General features: G+C 42.8%; 1 protein-coding gene across 1 annotated transcript in view; it reads right to left on the reverse strand.

Moving 5' to 3' along the window:
* Positions 1–7,682: 7,682 nt before the first annotated feature.
* Positions 7,683–12,631, reverse strand: part of LOC126636135 (translation initiation factor IF-2-like) — a 51,279-nt gene continuing 46,330 nt past the window's right edge. Inside the window, exon 2 of the mRNA XM_050308036.1 lies at positions 7,683–7,905. Coding sequence (XP_050163993.1) covers positions 7,878–7,905 — 28 coding nt within the window. The 3' untranslated portion in view covers positions 7,683–7,877. The remainder of the gene's footprint in view (positions 7,906–12,631) is intronic.

Below are 12,631 nucleotides of genomic sequence, written 5' to 3' on the forward strand. Positions count from 1 at the left end.
ACAACCTTCTCTTCCGTTTTCTTAAAGATGTAATTAGCAAAGGCGTCACTGAACTTTTTGATTGGTTTTTTGTCCGGAAATCACCTGGACAAAACCATCCTCAGCCCCAGGGATGGGCTGGTGGGTCAAACCACGACAGGCCAAAACTCGCTGCCTGGAAGTGAGAAGGAAAAAAGCTCTGCCGTGTATTTTCCAGCTGGGCTGCAGTTGGAGGACTGCACTTCACTAGACCTGCTGTGAAACCCCCTGCTTGACTTCTGAGCAGTGGAATATGGAGAGGCTTCAGGGAGGGAAACAAACAAACCAAAGAGGAATCACTTCCCCACCCCACAGCTGACGTTTAGGGCCGTACTGGGCCTGTAAAGTGAAATCCCGAGCAGGGAATTGATCCGTAACATCCCTCAAAAGGACAAAGAGTTACGATTCTTCAAGGTCTGGGGAAAAAAAAAGGGAAGATTTGGGGCAGTTGGTACCCTCTCTGCTATTAATAGGTTGCTGCATGATGAGATTTCTTCACAGTTGTCCAGAAATTCTTTGGGAAGACAGAAATGCTCCGTATTTTGTTCTTGTCAGGTTCAGGCTTTATGTTCTGCTATGAATAGCAAGTCTTATGAAAATAAATAGACAAAAAAACAAACAATGTCTTTTCTAGAGTTAAGTCAAGTCCCTTAAATTCCCTTTAGGCACCTACAAAGCAATGGCTTAACTTTTCCCAGATTTTTCCTGGGTGTCAGTTCCATGTTGGCACACAAAGCCAGGTCACCTTCCAGGAGCACCAACGTGTGAGGTGAGATCCTGAATTCAGGAACCTGAGTTTGAACAATTTCACATGTGTTGACACCTGTTGCTTTTCTCACTTGCTCAAGGGTGTGCACTTTTAGAAATAAAACCTGAAGCAAGCTTTGATTCCAAAGTTTCAAACAAGCTCTTTGAAACAGAAAAAAACCACATATGCACTTTCTTTTTCAAGTGCACATGTGAGGTCACAGGATTAAAGCAGACTCATATTAAAATATTGTGCCCCACTGGCCTCTGTGCAAAAAAAAACAGAAGGGAAAAGGATTATTATTCCATCTTACTGCACAAATACACCTTCTCATGGCATCTGTAATGCCTGTGAGCATCCAAAGTGAAGAGGAAAAAACCAGCATACCAGTGCTGTGCTCTCTAATTAGAGAATTGTGAATAATGCTGGTAATCAGAACAGCGCCATGAAAGGCTGAGAAAATTGGGTCCCCATAATAAAAAATGTCTCCTTTGGGGTCACATTTAGTTTTTATGGACTGACAAAGGAATCAGTCTCAATAATATAGTGGTAACTGACTGTTCCTCTGATCCTGGAATGTCTTCTCCACTCACATACATATTTCTGGCTTGTTAGGGTGGCAGCCTGACAGTACAAAGGGCTGGGATGGATGTCTGTGCATTGTAAGCACAACTTTCAGCTGCTCTGAGTCAGGATTTCATAATCAGGTGGCAGGAATAAGTGACTGGTTCTGTTCTGCGTCTCCCCCAAAAATAATGAAAGAAAAGCCTGAAGCAGCTCTGGGTGCAGGGAGGCTCTGCAAAGCTCCCCTGAGGGTTTAAAATGCATGATTGGAAATACCCGCTGGGGTTTTGGGGTTTTTTTACCTCGTGTTCCTCAAAATCTGATCGAACGCTGAAGGGGATCAAATTTCCACGGGGGAAGAAAGCTCCAACTTCCGCCATTATCTCCTTTTCTGCTTCCTTACAAACCCAGACTGGAGAGCATCCAAATTTCTCCTCGCAACTGCCTCTGGAAATGAAAGGCAGCCTGAATAGAGGAGGAGATGAGCTGCTTTAAATGCTTTTTCATAGTCCTCACTGCTATGAAAGCTTCATTAAAAGCTGCAGCTTGCTTGTTTTCCAACTCTTCCGAAGTAATAAGCATATAATTGTGCTGAGAACTTGGGAGGAGCCGATCCCTGCCAGCCATGACGGCAGCCTTTCATTTCAAGGTCCTTCTGCCTTTTTCTAGGGGATCAGTCATTCACATCTGAAGAGAATTTAGAAGAAATATCCTGGTGTTTTTTTGAAAGAGGACACTGAAGGTTTGCAATGTTGATACGTCTGTGAGGGTGTGTTGTGAGGCATAACAATTATTTTGCCAATTTTTGGGGGGCCTTCTTAACCTGCTATCAGAATATATCAGGCACAGTGCTGGCTGCAAACATGGTAGGAGCCCTTTTACATTTGTTTTGATTTGCTGAGGTGGAGAAACACAAGAAATGAGGAAGAAAATTTGGGAGACTCGAATTTTTTTGCAGCTTATTCTAAAAAATTCAGCTCCAGTGCTGAGATCCACTCGTGCTCTGGCTGATTACATGGGATTCCTTCTAATATCTGCTGTGGAACAAAGCCAACCTTGCCTGCAGATGATAATAACTGCTCTTTCTTTGGAGCAGCTGGAAGGGATCTTGGGAGGAGGGGTAGATGCATTTCATAACACTGAGGGTGACAACAAAATTCAAAGCTCTCAAATCCCCCTCTACAGTGACAGTTCTTCAGTAGTGAAAATCCTTTGGATTCATCAGATCCAATCCAATATTTACTTATGAAATTCCACTTTCAAAATCCTGGGCAGGATGCACGAAAACAGAGACTTGACTGAGAATGAATATTTTCTGATTTTCTGCTCAAATCACAGCCCCAAACGTCTATAACACAAATGCAGTGTATAATATAAGAAACACAAGATTTTAGAAAACTCTCATCTAAAAAAGTAAGGTTAATTCTTGGGGTGAACTTCTATGAGCTAAATAAGCTTAATGGGAACACTGACAAAGATATTTAGGAAGCCAGAGGTGGATTCTGTTAAAGTGAAGATGCATTTCTGCACAATTTATTTGCTGTGGAATATGTTTTCTGTCCATGTCTCCTTGTCCTCTTTCATCCTGCAGCATTAATTATCTGATCATGGTAAAGATCAAGGTTTCCAAACAGCCATTTTGAATTTGTTCCCTCTGGTTCCCAGTTCACTTCTGGGATCCCAATGAAAACTCCCTTCTAGTTTATCATGAAACAGAATGGATTCATATCTCATAAAACACAAGCCTATGAATTTTAAAGGGTCGGGGTTTTTTCCACAGAATCTTGATAGCAGCAGTTTCCAAGCTTTGCCCAAATTCACACCAGCAATCAGAAATAAAAAAATATATATATTTACATTTGGTAATTTGTTTTCACCAATTGAGAAAAATAAATGGGTATTTCAGAATAATAAAAGTAACACTCATAGTGAGACCAAACTTATCTCCTGCTCCTGCTGAACCAGTGGAAATTTCCTGGCATGTAAAATAAACGTGGGTAAAACTGGTGGAAAGCCATTGCTTTCCTTCATTTTTCTGCTTTTTTGAATCAACACAGAGATTACCACACAAAAACCTACCTTGGGATTTGATTCTCTGGTTGAGGAGCTCTTCTGATAGAAAGGAAAGAATATTCACAGCAGGTCAGACAACTTTTACAGCACAGGTTTTGCCCTAAATCACAGAAAAAGGTCCACAGAAGCCAAATCTCGTTACAGAATTGAGGATGGAGAGTGATCCTAGAAGGAAATAATGAATTAATTTCACCTCCTCCCCTTTTTTTTTTTCCTTCATAAACTCCTAAATTTCAAGCAATAAATACCCCACAAGGTGTAAGAACTTGAGGTTCTAGAAGTAAATCCCAAATTTCTGACTCTACTCCACCAACACTGCCCAGCCAGGGAAGGCAACACAGCTGGATAAGGAGGTTGGAAATGGACTCCTGAACACAGATGTGGCTCTTTTCCCTTTTTAATTTCAAAATCCAGAGAGCAAATGAGTGGAGTGTTTGCCTTGTTGTCTGTGAGCCACAATATATGAGTTTTCATCAAAAACATCAAATATTTTCAGGTAGAGTAATCTCCAGACGCTCCCAGAAGCAATTAGCACTGCCAGGGTTTGTAAATGCTTTCTGCCCGTGCTTGTTTGTCAGGGGAACTGTGCAAATATTATTTGCAGGGGTTGTGGTAAAGCTGTGATTGCTCATTCCAGAGTCATGGATCCGACTGGGGGCTCGTGGAATGGTTTGAAGGCAGGACATTTTTGCTGTTTATCAACGCTGAGGGGTGAATTTGGGAAATGTCTCATTTCACACCGAAGGGGAGAAGAAGGGAGAAGCCACTCCAACTCCGAGGGGCTGAGGAGCTTTTCTTCCCCTTCCCAGATAAAATTCCATGAAGAAAAGAGCCTTGAAACGTGGCCCGTGGGCACTTTTTTCCCTCCCTTCCCTCATGGCTGACCTGTGTAGAGAGACAGGGCTGGATATCAGAAATAACAACAAAAAAGTTTAAAAAAAAAAAAGCAGCTGTGGGATTTCACTTTCCAGCTCTGCTGTGCTGGTTGCATTCCTCCAAAGACCTTCCCCAAGAACCCTGTGTTTGAAATTAGGGCTGGCTTGGAGCTCAGCTGTCAGGATTGGCTTTGGACATTTCTGAGGCCCCAGAGCTGGAGTTCTGAAGCCTGTGGACAAGTTCTCAGGAACTCAGCATGTGCTGCGTGCAAGGGTGACCAGTGGCTCTACCTCCCTCAGAGATGTAACCTCTAAAAATTCCATCACTGGTGAAGCATTTTCATACACAAAAAAAAAACCCACAAACAACAAACCCACAACAATTCAAAATACAGGATCCATTACCACAAGCTTCTCAGCATCTTATTTTTATTATTTGGGTGTTTTTTTTGTTTGTTTGTTTATTCGTTTTTCCATTAAGGGCAGCAATTTGCAAGCTGGTTTTTTTTTTTTTTTTTGCCTCTTGTAACGTAGAAGGATCAGATGCTGCAGAACAAGCACTTAGGCTTTATCCTTAAATATTTATTAGTACAAGAAGCAACTCACCACAATGTTCTGGCTCCGTGTCACACTCAATTCACTCGTGTGGGCACAACCTGTGGGCAGCTGTTACACCTGAGAGACAAATCCGAGCTGAGGGGCACTAATGCCAACCAGCCCTCGCTGATGATATGCACAGCCTTCTAAAAAGGCTGCCTGGCACATTTCTGCCTTGTGCTTTGCATTTTTACTCTGTCTCACGCCTCTCCAGCTTGCAGTGCAGGAATTCAATGTGGCTACTTGTCACTTCAGGTGTTTGAGATGCTTATTTGATTTATGTGTATTTTTATGTTTCCGAGCCCTGTGAGCGGAAGGGTTTTCATTCCATTTGTTGCCTTGCAAACTTATATGAATTAGGCAATTATATAAGTTACTATTTTGACCAGAGGGAGCAAGAAACCTGATAGGATAGAGCAGCACAGAAAAGCAAAAAGCAGTGTCCTCAGGCAGAGCTAAGGTCTTAACCCTTTGAATGCTCTCATAACCCTCCCTGCAATGACAGTGGCATCCACTGTTATCAATACAAAATACACTGGAAAAAGAAATTGTAGTGCTTCAAATCCTTCTGCCTCACACTTGTCAGTCATGCCTCATTTTCAGGATTATTGAAAGACAAAAAATTAATTATCCTGTTCAGTATTTTTTCCTGTGTTCTGGGCGTTGTAGGAGACCTTGCTCAGTGCAGAAGGCAGAGCCAAAATCTGGCTTTAATAAGATGAAATCCTTGTCTGTAGGCAAAGCAAAGCCACGAGATACCTCCATCCATGAGCCTTTCACATGCAGCTCCTCAAAACCCTCGAATAAATGGAGTTGATGAAGGTGAGGCAGCAGCAATTCAGCCCCCAGCTCCTCCTGAACCAAGCAAGGAGAGGATCAGAGGATGAGCTCCCTCATTAGCACTGAGCTCCTCTGAGCTCAGAACCAGCTGCCAGGGTGGTAATGAGCAGATCCATGACCGTGAGGCACTTCCTGAGCAGCCACCTTGTCCACAGGTCCAGCTTCCAGATGGTGTGCCCCAGCCTGAGGATCTGAAAGCAGGAGGTCCCTGGAGATGAGGGAAAATCAGCCAGTCCCAGGAGCTGTCAGGAAGAGAGAGTGTCCCCAGGGGATGACTGGCAGCTCAGCAGAGCAGGCCAGACACTGTAAATGTAAAAATGGAGACAAACAGAGCAGAGAAAGCAGCTCATAATTATCCTCTTGTGAAATATCTGTGCTCGGGTTCCAATTAGCCAGGAGAGGAGCACACTGGCATTTGGATTCAGACCTCCAGGTTAGGGGACAGAGCTGTGCCAAGGTTTAAGGAAGATATTTTACTAAGAACATGAAAAAGGAAAAGAGCATCTCCGTGGCACACCTGCAGGTCGTGCACATCCTCCTCTTCATGCCTTCCAACACTGCCTTTCAAAGGTGATCAAACCATAAAACACCCTGAGTTGGAAGGGACCCAAAAGTATCAGAGTCCAACTACTGACACCGTAGAGGACACCCCAAAAACAACACCACGTGCCTGAGAGCGTTGTCCAGATGTTTCTTTATCTCTGTCAGGCTTGATGCTGTGACCACTTCCCTGAGGATCCAGTTCCAGTGCCCAACCACCCTTTGGGGAAAGAACTTCTCCTCATGAAAAGCAAAAAGGACCTGCTCATGGGCATGTGGGTGCATGGAAATGCTTCATCAGTGACTGAATTTCTATGGAGCCACTTTACCATCATGGTAAAGGAACTAAAATGAAGTCTGAAGTCAATCAAGCTGGGATTTAAAGATTTTGTGGTGGCAGAGGTCACTGCACAGAGGCTGGTGATGGTTATAAACACCAGGGATGGAAATGTGTGGAAAGCATCGAGAGGAAACAGCAAAACAAGGGTTAAAGGAATGACATCTTTAAATGTTACAGAAGGTGGAGGCCAAATGATACAAATGTAAGACGACAGGACAATAAACAGAATTAGAAGCATAATGGAATGAGGCAAAAATTTGGCCAAGTCCTTCCCCTTCTTAAGTTTGTATTGAATTTTATTACACCTATTTCCTACAGTTGTGCAACTTCTATCGGTGTCTTCTGATATTTCAGGCTGGTTAGGAAACGTGCTGGTTTTCTCTGGTCCATTTGAGACTTCCCCATCAAAACCAATTCCTTAAAAGACAGTGCCTCTGGACATGTGAATCCCTTCTCTGGGGAGAGCAGGAGACACCAAGCTCACAACTTCCTCAGGGAAAGGAGAGCACGTGGAACACTGCAACAGGGATTGCAAAACCAGTTTTAATGCAATGGCAGGATATTTTTAGTATCAAAGCTTTTTGTTGTCCTTTGCAAACGACGAGTTTTTTGATGGGATTGATGGGGACGCTTGGAAAGAACTGTTGGTATTTTTATGTGCTTTTAGAGAATTGAAAAAGCAGTTTATGGATTAGTTTGAAATGGAGAACTTATGGCATATGAGCTCAGCTGTTCATTGTCTCCATGCACTCAGTTATAATGCCCACTGTGAGTCCTGGTTTATAATTTCACTAATACATCACAGCTGTTTGCTTTCCCTCAGTTTTTCAGTGCTAATTTTGAACCATTATTGGATTATTGCAAAAATCTGAGCACCTGAACCCCGCTATGTGCAAAGGGAAGTTAAACCTCTCTGAAAACTTTAACACTGAGTGGAAAAACCTACATTAAATCTTCAGCACTCAGTACTCCTAAAAGTCTGATAAAAAAGTGTGTCACTGGCAACTGGATCATCTAATCCATATATTTGGTAAGAAACATCTGTGCATGTTTTTCAACAAGAAGCAAAAAGTTTTTTCCCCTAATTTCTAATTTCTCAGTTAAAGCTGTACAGGGGATTGAGGAGAGGAGGCTCTTGTGGCTGGGATTTAAGTGCTATAAATTGGAAATCAGCTTTTTTTATGGTGAGGCATAAGAATAAAAGGCAGGTTTGTAGGGGGAGAAGAACAAGTCCTTGCAAATTGTTGTGTCAGCTGGGTAGAAATCTTCCTAGAAACTCTGCTCAGCTGCTGGATGATCTTCTTGGGGAGCTGAAAAGGAAAGGAATAGGGAGTTATTTGCCCCAGCTGAGAATATTTTACAATAGTTGCCAGTATAACAATGGGCAGAAAAATAGACTGATCAGGGAACAAAAATCACCTCGTAGTGACCCAGCTGGGGCAACTGACAGCTCCAGGTAGCTGAAGATTTGTGGAGTTGTGCAGCTATTTGAATATCAAAAGCTGTGATTTCCCTTGAAAAGGAATGACAGTTTCCCCTACTGAGCCCACTTGATTTTGATTTTCACTGGTAAGACTCTTCAGCCCTTGGTCTTTTGTATTAACTTTTCATGGGTGTGGGTTTATTCCCTAATTAGAGCTATTATTTTGGGAAAAAAAAGAAAAAAAGGGCAAAGCTGTTCCTCCATTTCTCCGTGGCAGGTTTAGAGCTTTGGCTACTTGTTGTCTTATTCCTTACTGACTTTAAAAAATCATGTTTTGTTGCATGATGACAGTTCATCATAGAATCACAGAATGGTTTAGGTTGGAAGGGACCTTAAAGCCCATCTCATTCCACCCCCTGCCATGGGCAGGGACACCTTCCACCAGCCCAGGTTGCTCCAAGCCCTGTCCAATCTGTCCCTGAATATTTCCAGGGATAGGGCATCTTTGAGCAACCTCTGCCAGTGTTTTACCACCCTCATCTTCCTTGAGTCTGGTCAGAATCCACCCTCTTTTAGTCTAAAATCATTGCCCCATGTCCTATCACAACAGGCCTTACAAACCACTTGTGTAGAAGTTTAGAGGATGCTTCAGAGTTTTAAAAAATGGTAATTAAAATTAAATAAGAATGGGTCATTTCTGATAGGGAATCCTTTCAGGGACTTTGCCTGCACTGAGCTGGATTTGAAATGGGGACACAATTATCCCACCTCCCATCCCCTGAGGGGATAACCCTGAGGGATGGGAGTACTCAGTGCCCTGAGTGTGTTTGATCACATCTAGGAGGTGATGTGTGCATGTGCACCAGCAGCTGGTGGTCTTAACCTTCTAGAACATCCTAATTAGCCATCCCTTTTCCTGTTGTCATCATTTGCAGAGATTATGGGGAAAAAACCCCTGCAAATAGAACATCTGCTTTTGATTAAACACATTCGGAGATGTTTCAACAGACACCCATTAATCAAATTTAAACTTTGCTTTAACTCTCTTTTAGTCAGCCAAGCAATTGTTATAAAAATCCACTTTTTTCTTCTTCATATCAATGGTTACAAATTTACAGGGGGACAGGGTGCTTGGAGGAGGACCTGAAAACACTGAAAACATCTTTTTCCCCTATATTTCCCTCACTTGGACCATTCACTTTGGTTTAATTTTCAGTATGGGTGAGCAGCTATTTGAGATAACACAGCCAGGCCTGAGAGCCTCTAAACCCAAGCCTTCCAGAGGTTCATCACTGCCAGCATTATTAATCTCACTGCTGAGGAAAGAATGATTTGCTGCCTGCAGAGCCAACAGCAAAGCTGATTTGGGAGCCTTGGGAAGAGTCGCACGAGGGAAGAGCTGAAGGAACATTTTCTGTCTCCAGCTCTTCTGGGTTTTGCCAGAATTAGCCTAAGAGTCAAAGCTGACAGTGCCTCAAATATGAAAGTGGCAGAATGACCTAAAATGTGGGGTCAAAATGTGCTAATTAGGTAACAATTAATGTCGGGTGACCTCTAGTGGTGCTTTCCCACAATTTACCCTCAAACACTTAACTGGAATCCCTGAAAGGAACTTATTGAAGAGCCCTCCCCCACCAACAGGAGAAATAGTCTGTAACCCAGTGGGGTTTGTTTTTCCAAGAAAAGTTCTGGTAACTTTTGATAAAGAAAATCAAAATGCTCCTTGCACGCACTTTTTTTGCTAAAATCCTTTATTGTCACACCAGGTAGAGCAGCCAGCTGGAACCCAGCCCACCACACAAGGCTTCAGTGCATCAATGAGGAGGACTGTGCCTGCACAGCAACAGGAAAAGATGATTTTTCCAGCTGGAGACACACTGTTACTGACTTTAACCACACCTGCATGGGCAATAATATCTGTGGTGATATCCATCTCCCATGATGTTCCCACCTGCAGCAGCCACAGCCAGGTGGGGCTGCAGTCAGGGCTGTGCAGGCTGCAAGTTGAAGACCAGAAGACAGAAGCTGTGCAAAGCAAAAAGTCAGGGATTTGCCATCTCCAGACGAGACATTTGGCTCCAACACTTGTTTGGGGGTTTTGATATAAAACTGTCTTTTATTACCCTGCCATCTGAGAACACTCCAGCTCTCGGTGGGTCAGCTGTGAGTGCTTTGCAGTGATTGCATTTGCCATATTCCATATCCCAGGGGAAAGCAGGGCAAATATTATTTAAGTGGAAGTGGCCACCACATACACAGAGATCTGTGCTATTACCAGTGGCTCTGTTTCTCTTCTGAGTCCCTGTCTCAGCACTCCCACACACACCTGGGACTCTTCCACTGACACACGTGCAATCAGATATTCCAAAAACATAGCTGGCACCCAGAGATGTGCCAGAGAATCACCTGGAGGTGACCTCTACTGATGAGAAGTGAGAGCAGGTCCCTGATTACTTATGATTGCAAAAAAAAAGAAAAAACTCCTCGTGAGCTGGTTTATAAATGGGGCAGAATGAACCCAGATGTCCAGACTAACAGGGTCAGGTCTCAGCCTCCAAGTGAGGTGCTCATCTGCATATTAACAACTGAACATCTCAAAGGGGTGTTGGGAGAGGCTGTAGCCAGAAAGACTGTTCTTGGAGCCACCCTTGACCTTCCATGGAGACCTGGAAGTCTGGTGAAAAGAGGGCTCAGGGAAGACCTTATTGCTCTCTAAAAGCAGCTGAAAGGAGGCTGTAGCCAAGGTGAGGGTCAGCCTCTTCTCCCAGGTAACAAGAGACGGGACAAGGGGACAAGTTGCACCAGGGAAGGTTCAGGTGGATATTAGGAAAAGAATTAGTCACTGAAAAAGTGGTTAAGCATTGGAACAGGCTCGCTAGGGAAGTGGTGGAGTCACCATCCCTGGAAGAGTTCAAAAACCACATAGACAAGGCACTTCTCAATACAGTTTAGTGGCCATCGTGTGATATTTGGTCAAAGGTTGGACTTGAAGTCCTTTCCAGCTTTAAGGATTCTGGGGGATTCCTTGGAATTGCCTTGCAGGCCAGCAGCTTCCCTGCAGCCAAACCTGCTCCCCAAAGAGAGATAAACAGATATTAAATCACAGGAAGGTTGAAGTATTTGCTCAAGATAATCCTGTGCAACGACGGAGATGATGGGAGCGACCCGATGTGGCAGCATCCAAGTGCAATTTCCAGTTAAATGAGGTAAAGCTTGGGTTTTTTTAAATATTGCAGAACACCAGCCAGGTAATAAATTAATCCCCTTCACTTTTCCTAAGTTCTTACCTTGGGGTGGATTCTGAAGCACATCCTGTGCAGAAACACTGCGTGTTTGTTCTGTGTGAGTAAGGGGGCAGTAAAACACGTCTCGGGGGACCGAGGGCTTCGAAACCAGCATCCAAGTAATCACAGACTGTAAGGATTTACTGGCTTCACAATTACAATCCCACAACCCCGTGAAAAGCCACAGTAAAATATACGAGTTAGCTCCGGTGTGCAGAGTTGCAAGGCTTTAAATTTGCGCAGGTACCGACGCCGGCTTCCAAACACGTAAATAAAAACTCAAACGCCTCCCTCAAAGTGCACCAGGGCCCTGGGGTGACATGGGACCTGTCCTTTAGATGTTAATTTTTATGAATGGTCTTGAGTTACTGTGGCACATGGAAAAGTCACTTTTTATTTGCATTCTCCTTATGCAGCAGCTTTTGATCAAGATTCTCGATGAAATCGCAGCTGACGGACGGTTTCCTTCACTGGAGAAGATTGAAGTCCAAAGACGTTGTTAGGATATATGACATAATTATTTTGCCTAATGCAAAAACATTCATTTTGATAGCAGTCCTAAATTATGGCTGCCTTAAAGGCAAATGCTTCAGTATATTAAGGATTTGAAGATTGGGTGATTAGCAGAGTAACTCTTGAGTTGGGAGGGCAAGCAAAGCTTGTGCTGGTCCATTACTTAACTCAGCACTGAACAACTTGCAAGTATTTAATCCTGTCTTTTTTTTAATTTTTTTTTAATTTCATGCATGTACTGCTCATTTTATGGGCTAAATATTTATTTGTTTCTTCCTTAATTAATATTCTTGTAGCTCTTTTATTTGTCACAGAATCATAGAATATGCTGAGTTGGAAAGGTCCCACCAGGATCATCGAGTCCAAGTCCTGGCCCTGCACAAAACACCCCAAGAATCCCACCATTCATCTCATATGTTCTTCATTTATCCTATTCATTGTATTTATGCTATTCATATTTTTTATATTATTTATTTCATGAATGATAGGTATACCCAGTAGAACTCTATGGGCAATGCAGAAAGTTTTAATAAAAATCAAAAAACTGGTATTTTTAATCTACTCAAAGTGAAAGTATTTCTATAACTAAATCTACCTCTGTAAGGTGAAAGGTGCAGGAACTTATTTTAAAAATATATTCATTAATTTTCAGTTAATGCTTACTAATAGCCCTATTTGATTTTAATATTACCATTGCTCTTATTTAATTCATTTGGCCCCTAGGACAAAACTGTGACCCTTTCAAAACACACAAGAGACAAAAAATGTCTCTGTAGCTTTATGACAACATAAAAGTAAATAATTTGATCTCTTCCT

Source organism: Myiozetetes cayanensis, unplaced genomic scaffold (assembly GCF_022539395.1).
Source record: "Myiozetetes cayanensis isolate MyiCay16 unplaced genomic scaffold, myiCay2020 scf13, whole genome shotgun sequence".
Classification (NCBI taxonomy): domain Eukaryota; kingdom Metazoa; phylum Chordata; class Aves; order Passeriformes; family Tyrannidae; genus Myiozetetes; species Myiozetetes cayanensis.